This window comes from Salvelinus namaycush, chromosome 2, assembly GCF_016432855.1.
Source record: "Salvelinus namaycush isolate Seneca chromosome 2, SaNama_1.0, whole genome shotgun sequence".
Classification (NCBI taxonomy): domain Eukaryota; kingdom Metazoa; phylum Chordata; class Actinopteri; order Salmoniformes; family Salmonidae; genus Salvelinus; species Salvelinus namaycush.
Genome location: NC_052308.1, coordinates 46,104,919 through 46,126,537, shown reverse-complemented (window position 1 = coordinate 46,126,537; position 21,619 = coordinate 46,104,919). Strand labels below are relative to the sequence as shown.

Genomic DNA, 21,619 nt, shown 5'->3' with positions numbered 1-21,619 from the left:
CCCTGACTTTAGAGAGCCTTTTTATGTCTCTATTTGGTTTGGTCAGGGTGTGATTTGGGGTGGGCATTCTATGTTTTATTTTCTATGTTTCTTTATTTCTATGTTTTGGCCAGGTATGGTTCTCAATCAGGGACAGCTGTCTATCGTTGTCTCTGATTGGGAACCATACTTAGGTAGCCCTTTTTCTCTCCTTTCAGTGTGGGTAGTTAACTTTGTTTGTGGCACTATTGGCCTGTAAGCTTCACGGTTGTTTTTCGTTTGTTGTTTTGTTGGCGATATTTTAAATAAAAAGAGAAATGTACACTCACTACGCTTCACCTTGGTCCACTTCTTTCAACGGCCGTGACATGGTGATCCTAACTGACCTAAAACAGGGCATTTTTACTAGGATTAAATGTCAGGAATTGTGAAAAACTGAGTTTAAATGTATTTGGCTAAGCTGTATGTAAACTTCTGACTTCAACTGTAGATGTTCTTCTTCTCTGTTTTTGTTTTATATTTCACTGCCATACTGTGTTCGAGCTTGTCTAGCCATATTGTCTCAAGAGGACCACAATGGAAATAAGTCCCAGACTTTGTGTTATCCTCGATGATTTTATTCATGTGCATGTATGGCTTTTTAAAGTTTTATGTGTGCTTGTTTTTTTAAATGGTCAAATTAATAAACAAAACTAAAAAAGAGAAATGTAACTACAACATTTCACATCATGCCAAACTAGTCTGCGCTACAGTCCGCCAAAAAGCTAGTTATCTTAGTTAGCTTTCTGCTTACCAGCTCTAAAGAAAACGCAAGGATGTTATATTGTTTTGCTCCAGGCTGCAACCATATCTCTTCAGCGGGAAGGTGCTCATTTAATTTTTTTTACGAACGATGTCCAGAGAAGACTTTGGGTCCGTCTGATAAGGTGTAAGCTCAGCATGTCCGCTATACATCAATGGCATGAGACCTGAGGTGTAGTTTTATTTTTTAGATGTTAGCACATTGTTAACGTTTTACTTGTTTTGATTACATAAATGCTTCAAAATTCACAAAGAGTAACGTTAGCTGATGAGATATCATAGAACAAAATGTATAAGATCTCTCTGTGTTGACCACAGACCTCATTTCGGTGTTAATCCCCAAGAAACATTCATTTCCCCCTAGACTTTGGCCAAGGATCCATGGCAGAGTTAGCCTTTGTCAGTGCCTACAAAAAGACACCGTTACTATTGCTTTCTATAACTATGATGTGGTTGATTGATACTTAAAACCAGTGGTGGAAAAAGTACCAAAACTTGAGTTAAAGTAATGATACTTTAATAGAAAATGACAAGTAAAAGTCACCCAGTAAAATCCTACTTGAGTATAAGTCTAAAAGTATTTGGTTTTACATATACGTAAGTATCAAAAGTAAATGTAATTGCTAAAATATACTTAAGTATAAAAAGTAAAACTATAAATCATTTTAAATTCCTTATATTAAGCAAACCAGACGGCACCATTTTCTTGTTTTTTATTTAATTTACGGATAACCAGGTGCATGCTCCAACACTCAGACATCCTTTACAAACAAAGCATGTGTTTAGTGAGTCTGCCAGATCAGAGGCAGTGGGGATGACCATGGATGTTCTCTTGGTGTCATGGAAAATGTATGGGGTAAAAAGTACATCATTCTCTTTAGGAAGGTAGTGAAGTAAAAGTAAATATAAATAGTAAAGTACAGATAGCCAAAAATAGTAGTGTAACGACCCTGGGTTTATAAGCGCGGAAATCGACTCTGCCGCACGAGCATGCTTTTGCGGCACAGTCGATAGCGCGCCGGACCTCGGGCTAGAAGGTCGAGGGTTCGAGACCCGCTCCCTGCTCTTTCATTACACTGGTGTCAGAAGTGGGATGAGCGCCGGACCTCGGGCTAGAAGGTCGAGGGTTCGAGACCTGCTCCCCACTGTTTCATTACAGTACTTTCAATTATTTTTACATAAGTACTTTACACCACTGTTTAAAACACCTTTCCAGGCATTGTAAAATGTTGCATGCTTCAGGAAAACCTGGGAAAAGGAACGCGCCTATATTCTTTGATTTCCCCCTGCTACGACTGTCGCATTAAATAAACGTCACCAGCAAACCTGTGAACAGGAAGCGTTAGCCAAAGCTAGCCAGTCAGACAAGATAAACAGCCTGATATCAAACATGCTTGCTGGTAGTGATTTCGTAAATCTGCGAAATAGATTCAAGAAAGATGCTGAACTTCTTATGCAAGGGGTTTCAGCAGGTGACGGCAACGAAAAGAGTAAGTAAAGTTAACTGTTAGCCATTAAAATACCCTCGTAGCTAACGTTAGCAGCTAGCACAGACGACAGTTTCAAGAAGTAACAAATCAATTAATGATTTATTCAACTTCCCTATTTCCAATTGCTATTACACTGAGGAGGTGTGTAATATGTCCAAAATACCACGGCCAATGGCTGTTCTTAGGACATAAGCCTTAGCCGTAGTATAATGACCATATAACGTTACCACAAACCCCCGAGTTGCCTTATTGCAATTATAAACTGCTTCACAACGTAATTAAAACAGTAAAAAAATAAGTCATTCCCGTGGTACATGGGCTGCTGTTATGTGCCAGATGTTAAGACTACAACCCGTTATAAATGGCCAGATGTTAAGACTACTGTTATAAATGGCCTATTTGCGAGATTGACTTATTGCAATAGGCATATGCTACTTACTAAAATCTGTGTTTATAATTGCAATTAAACTTTGCCATGGTTTGTTGAGCTAGATGCAGGTAACCTATAGCCCCTGGTAGGCCAACATCTAATTTCAGGGAAATATCCTCAATGATACTTTTGCGATAGAGCTGTGAACATGATCACAATTGATCACTTTCAATTTAATGAATTAAACATGGCCATTAATAATTGCATAATAACACAAGCCTACAACAACAAACTGAGTAATAGGCTATTTAATAAAATCCATTTGCCAGCTCCAGGTAGGCTACACAGGTGGCACAAATTGATTCGCAATGGCTCCAGTGATATCGTCGTTTCAATATATTTATTGTACCAAATGGTAGGCTACAGTATACTACAATGGTATATAAATTAATAGCCTACTTGATGGTAAACAGATGCAAATGTACCCTATCATTCTCCACATTTAATGTAATTTTCACTGTGGACTTTTCCCCCATAACAGAAGCATGCTAGGCAGTTCCGTAACTTCCATTTAAAATTTCCACTCACGCAGCACTCCAGACCCTAGAACTGAGCACGAGTAAAACCCTTCGCTTGATACTGTTATCTGTAAGAAAAGTCGACATCAGAATGCAATTTACTTTAAACCACCTCTTGAGAGAATTTATCTAAAGAGCTCTAGTGCACCTAAAGTCGTTTTCCATGCTTTGTCGCCATTATAGCAGTTCTAGTGCGTTAATATGTTTTATAGAAAAGGGATGTCTCCATAATTACCAATCTAAATAGCCTACCTACAACTGGTAAAACGTGTGGGTGTGCTGCATCCGCTGCAGCACTCTCTCAACCAGTGCTCTCAATGCTCACACACCTCTCCGGCCCTCCCCACAATTCTCTCACTCACTCATAGCAGCAGCAGAGAACAGTGAAATATATATATATATTTTTTTTAAGAGAAATGCCATGGTGGCCTCCGGCCAATTTAGAAGTGGCCCAAAAACACGCCACCTGCGACCAATACATTTTCACCCGCTAAATCGTTTTCAAAGTAGCCCAATTTCAGGAAAACCACAAACATGGCAACCCTGCATACATTTCTAAAATTTGCAGGCCAATGACCACTCAAAACCCGCTCACAAAGCCTAAAAACTAGACCAACCTTTTTGAGAGCAGTTGACACATTTATCCAATAGGTGTCTCCAAAATGACAATCTAAATAAAACTGGTAAAATTGCTTTACCCTGTTCTCTGCATTTCTTCCTTTGTTATTTGTTCATCACACCAAATGACTTAATCTGAACTATACTATAGAAGTGATTGATAAAAAAATGTTTTTCTTTCAGAAAACATTGTGAAATTGTGTTATTCAGACATTTTTATGGATATATTTAAAAATGGCAATAGAAAAACAGGTCAAACTAAACTAAATGCAGTAGTTGCGTTCTTTCCAGCTTCAATTTGAAGTGATTGTTAGCTGTGTAGTTGGCTAGCTAGCAAAGGGGGAAGAGCCTCCGTAGTGGGGGTTGGAACCAGCTACGGGAACAGAACAGAAAACCGGGAAATAACAATTTGAGGAACTGAACTGGGAATGAAAGTGATCTCTAGTGTTCCGGAACAGAACCATTCTTTTAAAAGCATGATAATAGGTTAATAACGTTATTTTACATTCCTAGCATTTTTTTGAGTCCCTACAAAAAAATGCCATCAAAGTGCCTATGCAAAGCACTCACTGTCACGTTCGTCATAACGAGGAGACCAAGGCGCAGCGTGAGATGAATACATTCTTCTTTATTTAAACGAAGAACACTAAACAAACTAACAAAACGAACGTGACGCTATAAACACGAGTGCTGACATGCAACTACACATAGACAATAACCCACAAAACCAAAATGGAAAATGGCAACCTAAATAGGATCCCCAATCAGAGACAACGATAAACAGTTGTCTCTGATTGGGAACCAATTCAGGCCACCATAGACCTACATTTACCTAGACAATACCAAAACCCCATAGATATACAAAAAACCCTAGACAAGACAAAAACACCCATACCACCCTCGTCATACCCTGACCTAACCAAATAATAAAGATAACTAAGGTCAGGGCGTGACACTCACTCTGTCACTCAGAAACGTATCCTTCTATTGTTTGCCTGCCAGCTAGTTTCTATGCTAGTTAAGGATGCAAAAGTTATGACGTTTCACATTGGATTTATTAACCACCAAAAGGTAAGATGTGTTTTAAATTCTGGTGCCGCTGTACCCACAAGCTTGTTAGCTAGCTCTGGTCCAGGGGTGTTGAGCTAGCCTTGGCGTTGAGACAACTCTTGGATGTTCAAAGTTCTTCCATATTTACCGCTTGTCCGTAGCTAGCTAGGAATCTAGTTGGCATATAATTATGTCATTCGTTGAAGTAGTGATAGGTTACTAATATCGTAAACACATAATGCACCTCATATTATGATGCCAAGCCTCCTCCATGTCCACCCCCTATCTTGCTCTCTCCCCACCCTGCAAAATTTCAGTTGCATCTCACACACTACGCTTGTCTGTTCATCAAGCATGTAAACAACTAGTTTGCCTGGTCCATAGAAAGCTGCTCTATCTGCATTGATTGATTGGTGGAGTAAATTAATGAGTTAAATGTAAAAACTGTCGATTTCACAAGTTTAAAAAAGGAATGGAAAGGAACGATATAAACTGGTACTTTTCTGGTTCGAACCAGTTCAGACCTTTATTATGCTGGTCGGATAGTGGTTCGAAACGATTGGAAAATAATTTTGGTTCCAACCCCTGCTCCATAGCAACCATTTTTGTTTTCCATAGTAACCTGCCAATCAAATGAACAACCTGTAAACCTTGGCTGGAAACAATGCTAATCGAACGAACGACCAGACGGCTTGGGTAGCAACCTCGGGACTATATCTTTGTGGAAGGATGAAATCGTATGAATTCATTCATAAAAATAATGTTTTTAATGATTCTAACCGTTGTATTTGTCTCGAATAGGCTTGCAAAATTCCGGGAACTTTCAATAAATTCCCTGGTTTCCCAAAATCCTAGTTGGAGGATCACGGAATCAGAAGGGAATAAGCAGGAAATCCGGAATCCTCCAACCAGGATTTCTGGAAACCAGGGAATTTATTGAAAGTTCTCAGAATTTTGCAACCCTAGTCTCGAACCTAACACGGCCCAATATATCCTCCAAACCACGGCTTTAGGTATTATAACTTAAATATAGCCAACATTGTGCCATCACACAGGAGGTCCAGTAGGCAGATTTGACAACAGAGAGAACAATTGTCTTATCTTCAGAACCAAACTGGGCAACATGCCACTGATTCTTGATTGTTTTGACTGTGCAAATGCTGTGTCAGCACTGCAGCAACATGATAGTTTCAGACTATACTTCTGGACTGTACTCAAGACTCAGCCCAGTGCTTGCGTAAGCTGATATGCATCAAAAGAAACAGCAGACCCAACATTGGCTGGCTGGATGGTCCAGTATATGGTATTCTTTTACGCTGGCGATATTTTGTGCCATACTGACATTATTCATGTGAAATATTCCCTTATTTTTAATACTATTAAATTACCTTTGAAGTTACTATTTGAACTGTCTAGTATGAGACAGCAGCATCTTGGTGGGCCCGGATTTTCAACTAGAGGAGATTTTTGTTTTTTGTTCCAACGCCAGTGCGCTGGGTTCATACCTGAGGACAGACCTCGCAGCTTGTCCACTTCACCAGCCAACTCCTGTCTCTGATACTTTTAATCAACTGCTAAATTATAGGGATTAATAGGCTTTCCAAAAAATTATCTTATCGCCTACTGCCCCTCGTGCTATCTGTTTCATCTTGAAATGTCTTGAACCTTTAAAAGGTGCGGATTGGGCACCTTCTGTTCTCATATTTTGTTGTAAATTCAATCTGTTTTTGTAACCCCTTGGCAAACTGACAATATTCAGCATTAAACTCAATGATGCTGAATAGCCTAGGCTACAGCCTACTATCATCATGCATAGGCCTAGCTAGATTGTGTAGCACCCTTCAACAAATCTCTAAACACTAAACTGTGAGCGCAATTACACATGATCACTGTAGGCCTTTGCTGTTTCTTTTGAGAAATCAACTGAATAAGTGATGATCTAGGCCTACTTCATTACCAGTGACCATGGCATTTTGTCTCAAACCTGCAGGTCAAGAAGAGAAAGATGCCAAACCACTCTCTCGGATCAACCGCCATTCCATCTTCTGGATTGTGTCATCTGTTGGGTTGACGTATTATTTCGACTTCTTCCGGGTCCTCATGGAGAATGAGGATATCAAAAGGTGTTGTATTGAGGAAAAAATATTTTGTCCGCAAACCAATCCAGCTAGTTTGAAAAGATGAGGAATTGTGTGTGTAGGTCTTTGCTGTAGGCCATCTATGATTAGTAGGCTCATCAAATGGGTTGTTAGCCTGGATCCAGACTTGAGAATTGGTCAATGGAATTGGAAAAGTCCCAAATATTGTGCTTATTTGTTCTTTTTTGGTTAGGCACATTTTATTCATGCAGGATTATCTGAATACTCAATGTTTGCAAAACGCAATTATGATGACTGCATTTACCGAAGTTCCTATCATGTATTTGCTGCTTTGGGGTTTTGTTTTCCAGCTGGTGGTTCAATCTCGGTGTGATACTGCTGGGAATATGCCTATCTTTGGCCACATTTTGCATCGTATACCTGGAGTGGTTCAAGGGCATAAAGGACTACGACCAGGAGTACCCTGCTATTGCTCCTATTACCACAGCAGCCTTCATTGCAGCATCATGCAGGTAATACTCTTTCAATTACATTGTACATCCTCAAAACTGACATGGGATGTGTTAACATAAAGTATGTTTTTTTTCTTCCTGTTGCCGACATTAACTTACGCCTCTTGTAGAAGTGCAAGGTGCTTTATGTTACAAATATCATTAGTTCAAGCATTGAATATTAAGTGTCAAACATACATTTGTATAATTGTTACTCTCTTGTGGCTGGGTTTTGCAGAGAAATAACATTACTTTAGCTACGAAGGCTGTAGGAAACCCATCACTTAACTTTGCAAAAATTAACCGGGGTTTACAAAAAAGACAGGTTAATTTCTTATTTGCTTACTTTAATCTAGTGTTCATCCTCAACAGTGGATTAAAGTGAGAAAATAAGAAATTAATCTGTCTTTTTTGTTGAGTTCTCCAACTCGTCTCTGCCTCGAATTAGTCCTTTTGGAAGTTTTTCCTTGGGTAAACCCTTTTTGTTGGATTTTTGTCATTGCTGTCAAGCACCCCTCCTTAGTTTTCTTTGTTTTCTGTAGCACGGCAGCCTTCCTGAAATCTTCGCAAAAAGTACCTGAATATTCATTAAAGCATACCCTGTTATTGATCTACAGTGTCTTGCAAAATTATTCATCCCCTTGGCGTTTTTCCTATTTTGTTGCATTACAACCTGTAATTGAAGTGGATTTTTATTTGGATTTCATGTAATGGACATACACAAAATAGTCCAAATTGGTGAAGTGAAAAGAAAAAAATCACTTGTTTCAAAAAATATAAAACTTAAAAGTGGTGTGTGCCTATGTATTCACCCCCTTTTGCTATGAAGCCCCTAAATAAGATCTGGTCCAACCAAAGTCACATAATTAGGCCTCCTGTGTGCAATCTAAGTGTCACATGATATCAGTATATATACACCTGTTCTGAAAGGCCCCTGAGTCTGCAACACCACTAAACAAAGGGCACCACCCAAGCAAGCGGCACCATGAAGACCAATGAGCTCCCCAAACAGGTCAGGGACAAAGTTGTGGAGAAGTACAGATCAGGGTTGGGTTATAAAAAAATAGCAGAAACTTTGAACATCCCACGGAGCACCATTAAATCCATTATTAAAAAATGGAAAGAATATGGCACCACAACAAACCTGCCAAGAGAGGGCTGCCCACCAAAACTCACGGACCAGGCAAGGAGAGCATTCATCAGAGAGGCGTCAAAGAGACCAAAGATAACCCTGAAGGAGCTGCAAAGCTCCACAGTGGAGATTGGAGTATCTGTCCATAGGACCACTTTAAGCCGTACACTCCACAGAGCTGGGCTTTACGGAAGAGTAGCCAGAAAAAAAAACATTGCTTAAAGAAGAAAATAAGCAAACACATTTGGTGTTTGGCAAAAGGCGTGTGGGAGACTCCCCAAACATATGGAAGAAGGTAGTCTGGTCATATGAGACTAAAATTTAGCTTTTTGGACATCAAGGAAAACACTATGTCTGGCACAAACCCAACACCTCTCATCACCCCAAGAACACCATCCCCACAATGAAGCATGGTGGTGGCAGCATCATGCTGTGGGGATGTTTTTCATCGGCAGGGACTGGGAAACTGGTCTGAATTGAAGGAATGGTGAATGGCGCTAAATACTGGGAAATTCTTTAGGGAAACCTGTTTCAGTCTTCCAGAGATTTGAAACTGGAACGGAGGTTCACCTTCCAGCAGGACAATGACCCTAAGCATACTGCTAAAGCAACCCTCGAGTGGTTTAAGGGGAAATATTTAAATGTCTTGGAATGGCCTAGTCAAAGCCCAGACTTCAATCCAATTGAGAATCTGTGGTATGACTTAAAGATTGCTGTACACCATCGGAACCCATCCAACTGGAAGGAGCTGGAGCAGTTTTGCCTTGAAGATTGGGCAAAAATCCCAATGGCTAGATGTGCCAAGCTTTTAGAGACATACCCCAAGAGACGTGGAGCTGTAATTGCTACAAAAGGTGGCTCTACAAAGTATTGACTTTTGGGGGTGGGGGGAGGGGGTGAATAGTTATGCAAAAAAAAATAATCTTCAAAGTGGTAGGTAGGCATGTTGTGTAAATCAAATGAAACAAACCCCCCAAAATTCTATTTTAATTCCAGGTTGTAAGACAACAAAATAGGAAAAATGCCAAGGGGGTGAATACTTTCGCAAGCCACTGTATGTGAATGGACACAAATGGCATAGCTAGCTGGCTACATAATGCTTTTGGTTTGTAAGTTGTTAGCCTATTTTACAATATCTCTAAAGGTGATCAGAATGATTTTGATCAAGCACATTTTTTTATTTCTTCTCCCCAGTTTAAATATAGCACTGTGGCCTGTGTGGTCGTTCCTCACCCCCATCCTCCTGTTTACCCAGTTCATGGGAGGTGTTATGCTCATATCCATGCTTGGGTGAGATGTTAAGGTAAGATAGCAAAATGTAAAGACCATAAAGATGGTCTTATGAATCAACAATATAGATTGTGTAAGAATCGGTATTGTGAACTGTATTGTTAATATTTGTTCCATCCAATACTTCTCCCTCCATTTCAAAATTATATCATTGTATTGCATAACTACCAATAATAGATAACCAAGTACCTACTGCTGAGTGCAATTATTTTTGTTTCATTTACAGAACTAAAGCCTCAACAATGACGACAGTTTGACGTTCGTGTTAATAAATTGATAATGTTCAGGAAAGTTTTTTTTTTAAACGTGAATATATTATATTTGATAAATTACCAAAGCTTTTTAAGTGCTTTAATTGTTTTTGTATCGCATGTGTATTTTTGAGTCACAAAGCCATTGTGCTATTAACATTGTAAATGTGTGCTTACATTCTGTAAAATCTGCTTAATAAATAATGGTTTGTAGCTAATGTCAACCTTGTTTTCCAGTATTGTTGGCAAAAAGCCTAACTGTCAGAATTATTGATATGAACTTGAGTGTCTATATTTATTTAATACTGTATGTGGGACTAATAGGTCATTTAAGTGGACAAAATTCTTCCACTCATTGGGTCACAAATAATCCTCAAGGTTTTTGTTGCATCAAGATGAGCTATACTGTAGTTGTCTAACTGTTGTGGGATCAGTTATTATAATCTCCTTGAGAAAATCTATAGGCCTACCTAAAAATGTACAGGCCTACACCTGCAAGATGGTTGTAGAATCAAATACCCTTTACTAACAACTGCAATAAGATACACTTGAGCAAGACACCTTTAAAACCCTTTACACTCGTTGGAATTGGCCTTATAGGGATAGGGCTAAATTGAAATGTTTCTTACAGAAGTATGTGAAAAGCATATGCATAACCGTGGTAGCAACTGAAAGGGAACAATTTGGAGATAATGGGAAAGTTATTAGACCAAAGGTCAGGACACAACAGTTCATCTGACACCAGATTTAATCCAAATATTACTGTTGATTTTATGTGCATTTTACATTTCCTGTACTTTTCAACGCATTTGTTGAGAACAATATCTGAAAATACTCTGTATACCTTCGGTAACGTGATAAGAATATTGCTGGAAAATGTGGGGTAGTGAGAGGACTAGTCCTAACTCCACGTGGCCACACAACTCTCCAAAATGTGCACAGTTCCTAAGTAATTTAAATGTACTTTTATGATCCAAAGAAAAGTCTCCAGCTGTGCCGTTGAAGAACTAGAGCAAGCACAATTGTATTTGTTTTGTTTGGAACACAGACCTGTATCCCCGACATAACACAATTACTGTTGAGGTTTACGCAATCCAAAAACTTCTCAAAACATTAGGAACACCTTCCTAATATTGAGTTGCCACCCCATTTTGCCCTCAGAACAGCGTCAATTTGTGGACTACAAGGTGTCAAGTGTTCCACAGGGATGCTGGACAATGTTGACTCAAATTCTTCTCACAGTTGTCAGGTTGCCTGGATGTCCTTTGGGTGGTGGACCATCCTTGATACACATGGGAAACTGTTGACTGTGGAAAAACTCAGCTTCGTTGCTGTTCTTGACATACTCAAACTGGTGCGCCTGGCACCAGTGGAGGCTGCTGAGGGAGGACGGCTCATAATGGCTGGAACGGAGCTAATGGAATGGCATCAAACGCATGGAAACCATGTTTGATGTATTTGATACCATTCCACTGACTCCCCTCCAGCCATTACCACAAGCCCATCCTCCCCAATTCAGGTGCCACCAACCTCCTGTGCCTACTGACATACCTCATTCAAAGGCACTTAACTTTTGTTTTGCCCATTAACCCTCTGAATGGCACACACACACACAATCCATGTCTCAATTGTCTCAAGGCTTAAAAATCCTTTAAATCCACTTCAATCAGTGTAGGTGAAGGGGAGGAGATAGTTTAACAGGTGACATCGATAAGGGATCATAGCATTAACCTGGTCAGTCTATGTCAATGTTTTGTACACTCAGTGTAAAACGCAATCTGGGTCAGGTGGGCATCATTTGAAAGCTTGTTCTATTGCTAACATGACTAGCTAAGTTATAAAGTACAATCTTAGTGTTTAGGCTTTCACGGGGCAATTCAGAGAAACTGATCGTAATTGTGGTGTGTATAGAAAGGAGTCGTGTGCATTAGGTGTGTGTTCAGCGGCACATTTTCATCACAACAGACAAACAGGCTCATTCTGTTCAGAACAACCCAGAGTACGACGCCATGTCGTCTCGTAAATAACTATGTACATCATAGTGATCATAAACGTTCACACTGTGTATGACATGAGTTTCATATGTTAATATGTAGTGCACATTTGGGCTCGGGTGTTTGGCTTGCTTGTGTGACATCATAGTGGTATTTGTCATCATCCTCAATGTCTCATCTTTAAAAATACATTGAGTCCCTCACTCAGACAACAAACAAGTAGCTGCTTAATTAGCGGGAGGGATGGGGGCAACTTCTTGTTGCATGCGGTGCTCAAGTTTAGAACTGCTGTCAGTCAAAACCCATCCAGCGCTGTGAAGTGCAGAGCCTGAGCTTTGATGTCATTTCTAGCATATTACTGTACAGCCACTGTGTTCCAATTTAGGAGCTTATCAGTGTCCAAAACTGCCATGTTCAACCTGTATATGGGTACAAGTGTAAAGGGCTACCTGCATATTATCGGTCTGTAATAAACAACTATTGCTGGCCTAGAATCGAAAACACTCGACTCCGTCGATCCAAGGGAAGTTTCAAACCTAAATAGGCCTATCTTTGGTTGAATATGAGCACAGGGAAGTTGGAACCCCACCATGCATGCACGCGCGCTCCACTGTTCAAAATGACCGCCTCCAATCAATTTGAAATGCCCAGAAACAGAATCAATCAGGTTGATGGAATTAACATTTAATGGATGTTTGTTTACTTGACTGATAGGAATCGAGAGCAATGATTAACGACATGGTGTCATCTCCGATTAGGATTCCCATTCAGAAAGGTTAGCGCTGATGATCACCTCAACTGAGAGTCCATGAGTTAATTTCCTGATGCTTTGACTGCAATGATCAAAACAACGAGTGTAAATACAACAACGGAAACGAAGTTCTGATTAGGCATGTAGAGTAGTATTGAGATTCGATATAGATCTGCGCCAACCCATCTCATGAGCTAATTGATCATTATTTCATGGCCCTGTATTTGTTTTACGCCTCTCCTGTAAGCACTATTCAATGCACCCTGGTCAATGTATAATTTGCAGCCTCTAAAACTGCAGCTATGGTAACATAAAAAGCACCAAAGGGAATTTGGAGTCATGCGTAAAAGGTGTAAACCACTCGGGACAACATCTTGGTCAGGGGTTCCCGGGTCAGATTTTCCCAGAGTTCCCGAAGGATATTGAAATATAATGGCTCCCATTGTTAAACCATTACTCCTACCTGTATCAATTTCACTAAGTGTATCTCACACTATCTACCACGCATTGATAGCCTATTGCATGCAATATGTTATCATGCATTTGATAAATGTGTTTGAGGGGGGGCACAACAAATAGACTAGGTTAATTTTGACTTTACTTATATCCCCCTCACATAAAAAAAAAACAATCCCCTTAGTGCTCTAGATGTTGCCAAAGACGATTTCATTTCAAGGGGAGGGGGGCGGGGGAGCAATTCTCATTGAAGATGAGTCCTCCTACTTAAACAAATCCATTTACAAAAAGGGCCATTGTAAATTCGACCATTGAAATCCGATTCAGTTTTTTTCACTCTTGGAAAGCATAGTTCTTAACCATGACAAGGCAAGTGGAGGTACACGTTAACGGACTATTGGACTGAGGGGCGGTTGGGTACGAGCACATTTGGAGAGTTGGGAAGACTCTTAGCCCCATACCTATAAAACCTCGCCTAAGTGGTTTGACAAATATCGTTTTCTTTTTATTTTACACGGGATAACCCCTCAAAACGGATTTCAGAGACTTGGATAGCAGTGCTAGTTGGCAACGACTATAGAAACGAGGATCCGGTGACGAAAAAGCTTTTTGGGGATTAAGTTATTCCATGATCACTTAATTTTTTTATGTAGATTAAGTGAATGGTTGGCACTACTAGTCCACCAATTTAGCAAAAAAACGTATGACAGGTCCAATCGGACAACGGATGGCGGTCACCGATGGCTGAAACTCAATCTATTAATCTGAATTCACACAGCTAGAGGGTATATGATGCGCTATAAAGTAGCCTAATTTCAGCTAAATGGTCCAGGGTGACAATAGGTTACATCAAACAGTGAAGTTAGGGAAACTGGACACTGAAAGCATGCGAAACAATTGAGACCGTCTTTGGATTGAATCAACATGCAATTGGCACAGTTCCTATCCATTTGCGTCCCCGCCTTGTTGCAACAGGTTGCGCGCTTGGCCTTCCACAAATGCACTTATAGCGCACAGTTTTGACTTTGCTCTTACTTTCAGACTCGAATGTTACAGATTTCGGCGCCATGGTTGAGCACGGAGGCCTCGATCTTATGTGTTTAAATAAGTCCTACAGTCACAGTTCCACTACCTCGTCCTCCAGCTCAGAGCGAGAAAAGAGAATATTCACCAAGTTGAAAGTCAGTTTGACTGAGGACTATCCGCAGAAGAACGCGGAGATCCTGAGCGGCCAGTATGGGACTAATTTACTGTTGATCGGCGTGTCGCTGATGCTGGCTATTGCGCACCATGGTGCATCAGTGAAGGAAGAGCACCTGCTGTCGTTTATCACGACCCTCATGATCCTCCAGCTGATATGGATGATATGGTACATCGTGAGCAGAGACAGGCAGAGTAACTTACTGCCAGAAAAGGATGTGCATGCCACTACCTGTTGGATAAGAGGTGAAGCTGACACGCATGTTTGGAAGATTTAGTCTTTCCCTTACGTAAAAATGTATTTATTTAATCTCAAGGTCGTTATTAGTCCATAGGAATAACGTGGTATTATATTATATCTTGAATGTTTTATATAGTTTAATGCTTCTCAACTAGCTAAATGTGGCGTATTTCCGAATATATTTGTTTTTCAAACATTTTATTGACATCAAAAGCAATTAAAAGTTATTTTGCATAGTTTTCCGTGCAGCCCCATAATAACGAATGTTTCATTGATATAGGTGGGTTAACTCTTCTTGCGCTCCTCTCGTTGATCATGGATGCCTTCCGAATTGGTTATTTTGTGGGCTATCGATCATGCGTGTCGGCTGTTCTAGGGGTATACCCTATCATCCACGCAACTCACACGATAGCACAGGTAAGATACAACCCCCATTCTATGTTAATTTGATCACGCGTTTCATTATGGCCTATACTTTCAAGGATTTATAAAGTGGTCTGTAATTTATAAACGGTTAATTATTCATTTAAAGATTGTTATTTTTGGTGCTTGCTTAATAATATGCTTGTGAATGTTCTAATGATTATTACTGTTATTATTGACAGTGCAGCCACATAAGCTCAGTATTTGCCAAGCAGCTAAATGACAAGCACACCGTTTAAACCAATGTGTTATTGGAGCCTACAATTGCAATGTACACAGGCTAAGTAACAATTAACCGCTTATAAACCATGAATAAACCCCTTTGTCCTCTTAAATATGTAAAGTGTTACAGGTAAATTGGCTGCTCTGTTTGAAAAGTTATTGAGTAATGGTATCAAAATTCCACTTAAACAGGTATAGTGCTTTGTCTTGAAGTGGAATAATGTAAGCTTTGTTGCTCAGGCAAGAGAGTTGTCTGTACAACATAATCCTGTCATTGTCCATGTTACTGGAGTCTAATGTAGCACTAACGTAATCCATCAGCTGAGAGGTCGCTTGATATGGCCTTCACATTCTGATGATTCATTTTCACAGTCCAAATGAAAGCCTTCACCAGAAATGGAATGTTTTTTGTATTTTTTTTTTTTAATTATATAGTGTGTCTTGTCAGTGCTATGATACAAGTATAATTTTGAGTTTTGTTTTAGGTGCATTTCCTTTGGTTTCACATCAAGGACGTCATCAAGACCTTCGAGACCTTTGAAAGGTATTGTGAAATATAATAAACCAGTATTTTGAGATTGTCACAACCCATGCACGCCCCTCAAGCCTAAGGTATGTTTAGGTTATACTCAAGTACATTTTTCATTGGTGCAATTCAATAAAACAGTTGATGAGTTTATTTATCCCGTTATAAACATTGTACTTATTTAAAGTGTCATTGTAAATTCATATTGTTCCATTTTGTTTCATGTGTGTTTCCCTCAGATTTGGCGTCATCCATGCAGTCTTCACCAACCTGCTACTGTGGTGCAACGGTGTGATGTCTGAGGCTGAGCACTTCCTAAACAACCACAAGAGAAGGCTCTCTTCCCTGGGCTATGTAAACCTCACCATAGGTAAGGGGACCAGGGGTCGAGTGGCTGCTTGTACCCAAAGAAAAAAGGACAATAGTTCACTTGAGAAGCTCACTTCATTGGATGAAAGACAGGGGTGCGAGGGGGGTTGGAGGGGAAGGTGGGATGGATTAGGCAGTCTGGCAGGTCTTGTTTGTGTCGAACGCCTCTCTCTTAGGTTTCACGAGACATGCACGGTCGCTGGCCCCCACCACCCACCCACCCTCACCCCCCCCAGCTCTAGCGACCTCAGACGCCTTTGTCCCAGGCCGGGCTGCTCCCATGGGCGCTGCAATTACAGTAACTGATACATCTTAAGCCGTGGCTGCTCCACCGGCCCCCTCATATCCGGCCGACTGTGAGGCTGACTGTGCCGCTGTTGTTCCCTTTTTAATTAAAGAGAACAGGGCCGTAGTGGTACCCTTTGGGGAGGGGGTCGTGAGTGGGTAGAGATAGTGGTGCTTCAGGGTTGAGTTTAAAAGCAGTCTCTAGAGGGCAACACTAGGAAAGAGTAGTACAAATGGTAAGGGCTTAAAGTACAAAGGGAAGCATTATTTTGAGGAAAGACTGGAAGTCATTGTATAACATTTTGTGGAATTGTGTATTTTGGTGTTCAGAAGGTTGATTGATACACTTGATCCACCAACCTGATGATCCTCATCACACATGTGAAGAGGAGTTTGTGGGAATATTTATCAGACCACCCACTGGTACACGAAGGATTGTCAAAGTTGAAATGACTAGGACATTGAGCTGGGAGGCCCTAACAGGACATTTTCTCTATATTCCTGTCCAGATCAATTTATTTGGTAAATAACTGAATTCTAAATTCAATTCCTACCTCCCTTTAAAGTGTATTGTTGCTTTAGACTCTGATGGCAAAGAATTGATTAATTATGTTATATAAGACACAAAGAAAACAACTGGCTTCATGAAAAAAAAAAACGTTGAAATATACTTTATTGCCATATATAATTTATTTTGTTATATTTGAATAACTTGGGAGTGTACATCCTCTGTGTAGTCTAGTTGTATACACAAACTGGAGGCCACTGTTTTGTAAAGTACATTATGGTTGCAGAAGTGGGATTTCACTGTGCTTGAAACTGACAAGACATTGTTTTATTCTATGTGTTTCAGTGGATATGGAGCCTCACTGTAATTGCACTACCAGCGCCTGCTCCATGTTCTCCAACAGCCTCTACTACCTATACCCCTTCAACATAGAGTACCACATCTTTGTCTCTGCAATGCTCTTCGTCATGTGGAAGAACATAGGGCGCAGCATTGACCTCCAGTACAACCGGAAAAGGCCGGCTACCAGGACCCAGGGGCTGGTGGTCGGCCCCATCCTGGGTCTTGTCGCCCTGGCCAGCACCATCGGCGTGCTGGTGGTCTACATCATCCATGTGGAAGAGTCGATGGACACCCGGGAGTCGGCCATCGCAATGTTCTACTGCTACGGCATCGTCATGCTGGTGTTCATGTGCTCGGCCGGGGCCACGGGTCTGCTCATATACCGTGCCGACCCTATGCCCATGGACACCACCAAGAACCCCTCGCGGACGCTGGACACAGAGATCCTATTCGGATCGTCGGTGGGCTCCTGGCTCATGTCCTGGTGCAGCGTGGTGGCTGTGACAGCCTCAAGCAGCAGCCCGAGCTACCGCTGGACCAACCTGATGTACTCGCTGCTCATCGTCCTGGAGAAGTACATCCAGAACCTGTTCATCATAGAGTCCCTCTACCGCCAGCGGGAGGACGGTGAGAGGGTGGACGCTGAGGCGGCGGGGCCTGTGCCGGAGATCTTCTCTGTGACCTCCTCCTTGGCGCCGCCCTACAACGGCATCATCAACCGGGCGTACGAGAACCCAGACAAGGGCTGTGTCACGCTGGAGAACGAGCAGGTGGAGAACGGACAGGTTTACGGAACATTCAGCCCACGGAAACATTCGGCAGTGCCCCTGCACGTCGGGAACAACGTAGCGGAGACCCCGAGCAAGAAGAGGCAGATTCTGAAGAACATCGCTGTCTTCCTCTTCATGTGCAACATCTCAGTAAGCTTGCTGTTTTTTTTACTTATAATTTATCATTTATTTATTGACAATAGTCAGCATTGATGTTATTGTCTCATAACTAGTTCTCAAACGCATAGGATTCCCCATTTCTTACCCTACTAGCTACTCTTATTCTCTACCTTTAATGCAATGTTCCAGTAGGGAAATGTATTGTGTGTGAGTTTATGAAAATACAAGGCGTATTCACCACACACAAAAACAACAAAAAAACAACAAGGTAAGTTTAACCTTATTTGGTATCTCCTCACTGCAGCTCTGGATCCTCCCCGCCTTCGGCTGCAGACCCCAGTATGACAACGGCCTGGAGCAGGAGACGTTTGGCTTCACCATATGGACAACAGTTCTCAATTTTGCCGTGCCCATGAACCTCTTTTACCGCATGCACTCTGTGGCCTCCCTCTTCGAAGTCTTCCGAAGGGTGTGACAAGACGAAGAGGGACCGACGAGACGACGCAACATGCACAAGAACACTTGTCACCAAGGGCTCCATAGAGGAAATTAATAGCAACACAGGTCAACCTTTCAGGAGGAGCTCTTGTCATGTACTTTAGACTTCTAAATAAGCATTGAAACATGTCAGTTTAGGGGGATTATACTAGATGAGATGTCCCTTGTAGCGATGCATCTTCGGAAACATTTTATAGCACCAGATATAAACAACAAATTACATTGATATCAGACCCTGGATTCAAATAGTATTCGGAATCTTTCAAATACTTTAGCTGTGCTTGATTGAGCTGGCCTGGCACAATGTAACCAATGGAATAGCCCCAAATGTGCAAGAACTGATCCCCCGCCCCGGGAAGGCTCACCCAAAACGCCAAAGTCTTTGAAAGATTTCAAATATTATTTGCTTTGCTGTGTGTTGCTGCACTGAAAAGTGAAATTGACATTTGAATTTAGGTCTCTGTTATAACAAGTGTTTGGGTTTGTCTTTTGATGTTCATCAAAGTTTTGTTGAAGGCGTTATTAAACGCGTATGTAATAGTTTAGTGTCGAGTTGTCTCTCAGATCTAGTACAGATGTAAGCCAGGCTATGTATGAATGCATCATGAGAGTGGAACATGATAAGTGATGATACATGATGAAAGTAGATGGTGCAGTAAAACAACTTATATCGAAAATGCCATGCCACATTCATTTTTCAAATCCTGTATCATGGTGAGACTAGTGGGCCTCATCCCCGGTTGCGCTGATTTCACACACACCACTGTGTTTGCAGCAGTACTCCAACATCATAGAGAAGCCAAAGAAGCTCTCTCGTTCTCGATTATTTAACGTCACATAAGAACTGTACTAAGGATTGTAAAGATGACGTGCAACTGTAAAAGCCTTAAAGGTTTTTTTGTGTTTTTTTTGTGTTGCCATTTTTATGTATATTTCAAATGCACATACTGTCATGGAGGATGTTCTCAGTGGTCAGAAAAATACACAGGAAACTCAATACTTCTGTGTCAAACACTTGAACTACTTGACTGGCCACAGTCTAGAGTCCTACATGTACTGTAGTATAGGGCAGCACTAGACTTGGATTGCTCTTCGGTGTAATATTGGACTGTAGTTCTCAATCTCTCGAAAAAGTCCATTGGACTGTAGTTCTCAGAATCTCCAACAAATGAACACTGGACTGTAGTTCTCACAATCTTTCGCAAACGTCTCATTGTATTGACGGTCGTCAATCATGACTTGTTGACATCATTCCGCGTATATTTGATGGCATACACATACAGTTGAATGCTGTACGGTGTTGACTCATCTGTAATGCTCGTAGCTCTACTTTCCTTTCAGTTATATAGTTTCTTCTTCTAATGAACCTCAAATGTGGTTCCCTTAAATATATTTAACATTTCAATAATTGTTATGGAACTCAATTTGACTAAGAAACCGCCTGGGAGTGTGTGGAGCGTGCCCCAATCCCCACTGATGTATTCCCTGGACCCATATTAAGCCTAGTTCTGGACTAAAACAAATGCTCAATGGAGAATCTCCATTGAAAGTGTCCGTAAACTTGTCACCGGCCGACAGTGTGCCCCATTTGCTCTCCCACTCCATAATGTTGGTGAAGAGACTAAGTATGCACTCTGCATCTTAAAGGGACAATCTGCAGTTCAAACAACACCAAAGCGTTTCACCCTGCCACTGTTTTGGTAAACAGCGGAAGAATGGGGCGGTTATTATCTCATTGAAAAGGGAAACAATACAATATTTGCACACATCAGTATATACTGTATTGACTGACATGCATTTTCCAAAAAGCAAATATGTTGCTTCAAACTGAAACAACTCTGAAACTGAACCAAATATCTTGATTGATGTAGTTTTGAAAAGTAAGCGTTGACAATAATCTTAACCTGTGATGTTGTTGATCGATTTTGTGATGAATTAGTGAAATGTAGTGCTACTGTATGGTTCATTTTTGGACAACATATTTAGGCTGTAGGGACTATCAGAAAACTGTGAGTTCTACATTGGTGCTAACTACTGTACTTGTTTTCAGTTGTACGTGCCAATCTGTGGTCAATGCTTATTGGTAAACCTGCACCAATACTATATCCTCCCTGTGTACATATCTGAACGTAGATTAAAGCGAATGTACATAAAGACTCCTGGCTCTGTAATAAAAATGATTGTGAAACTGACATTTTAAGTTAAAGAAATGACATACATTCGGTCTATTATCTACAGTGAAGTTATGAATATATAACTCACATAAAGCCTATGTACACACAGTGGGTCCTATAACCCACTGCTGGTAGGGGACCCTGGTCTCTCTCGCTCGCTCAATCTTTGCACGTTAGCTAAAAGTTCATCAATTCACTGTGGACCTTCATCGGAGCATATAGGCCTATGTAGCATAGCTCAATGCTCAAATAGCAGAAACTATCTTCTTTCACCGCAAGAGTTAAAAGCATATTTTTGGAAACAAGATTAATCAATTTGCCTCGTTATAGAACTCTGGGAATATAGGCCTAAAGTTCTCACCCCGTCCTTAGTTGATCCTGCTAATTATTTGAATTTCCTAACCATTTTATAACTTGCTAAAATGTCGTCTTGATGGAATAGCTGGCCACCTGGTGGCGACAAATGTTAACTTTCTAGCCGACTATGCGTTAGTGCGTAAAACCTCGGAATCAGATACATTGCTAAGGTTGTTGCCCAATTCCAAGCGTGCTATATTATCTTTGTATTCAACTCTTCAATAACGGTCAGCG

General features: G+C 40.9%; 2 protein-coding genes across 2 annotated transcripts; both read left to right on the top strand.

The window, feature by feature from the left end:
* Positions 1–2,102: 2,102 nt before the first annotated feature.
* Positions 2,103–10,373, top strand: LOC120026290 (transmembrane protein 128-like). Its single transcript, XM_038971121.1, has 5 exons — positions 2,103–2,270; positions 6,877–7,009; positions 7,336–7,497; positions 9,803–9,911; positions 10,125–10,373. The coding sequence occupies exons 1-4, from the start codon at positions 2,171–2,173 to the stop codon at positions 9,900–9,902; spliced, it is 495 nt and encodes a 164-aa protein (XP_038827049.1). The 5' UTR covers positions 2,103–2,170; the 3' UTR covers positions 9,903–9,911; positions 10,125–10,373.
* A 4,044-nt stretch (positions 10,374–14,417) lies between these two features.
* otop1 (otopetrin 1) lies at positions 14,418–18,831 on the top strand. Its single transcript, XM_038971110.1, has 6 exons — positions 14,418–14,796; positions 15,072–15,208; positions 15,922–15,980; positions 16,202–16,332; positions 17,470–18,386; positions 18,661–18,831. Exons 1-6 carry the CDS (start codon positions 14,418–14,420, stop codon positions 18,829–18,831), a joined length of 1,794 nt encoding a protein of 597 aa, XP_038827038.1.
* The last annotated feature ends 2,788 nt before the right edge of the window (positions 18,832–21,619 follow it).

What these genes read in the sequence shown, in the direction of transcription:
- otop1 (XM_038971110.1), top strand. Translation starts at nt 14,418, where the DNA reads ATGGTTGAGCACGGAGGCCTCGATCTTATGTGTTTAAATAAGTCCTAC. An exon ending in CAACTCACACGATAGCACAG is followed by an intron (nt 15,209 to 15,921) that starts GTAAGATACAAC and finishes GTTTTGTTTTAG; the next exon opens with GTGCATTTCCTTTGGTTTCA. An exon ending in ACCTTCGAGACCTTTGAAAG is followed by an intron (nt 15,981 to 16,201) that starts GTATTGTGAAAT and finishes TGTTTCCCTCAG; the next exon opens with ATTTGGCGTCATCCATGCAG.
- LOC120026290 (XM_038971121.1), top strand. Translation starts at nt 2,171, where the DNA reads ATGCTTGCTGGTAGTGATTTCGTAAATCTGCGAAATAGATTCAAGAAA. An exon ending in AGGTGACGGCAACGAAAAGA is followed by an intron (nt 2,271 to 6,876) that starts GTAAGTAAAGTT and finishes TCAAACCTGCAG; the next exon opens with GTCAAGAAGAGAAAGATGCC. An exon ending in GAGAATGAGGATATCAAAAG is followed by an intron (nt 7,010 to 7,335) that starts GTGTTGTATTGA and finishes TTTGTTTTCCAG; the next exon opens with CTGGTGGTTCAATCTCGGTG.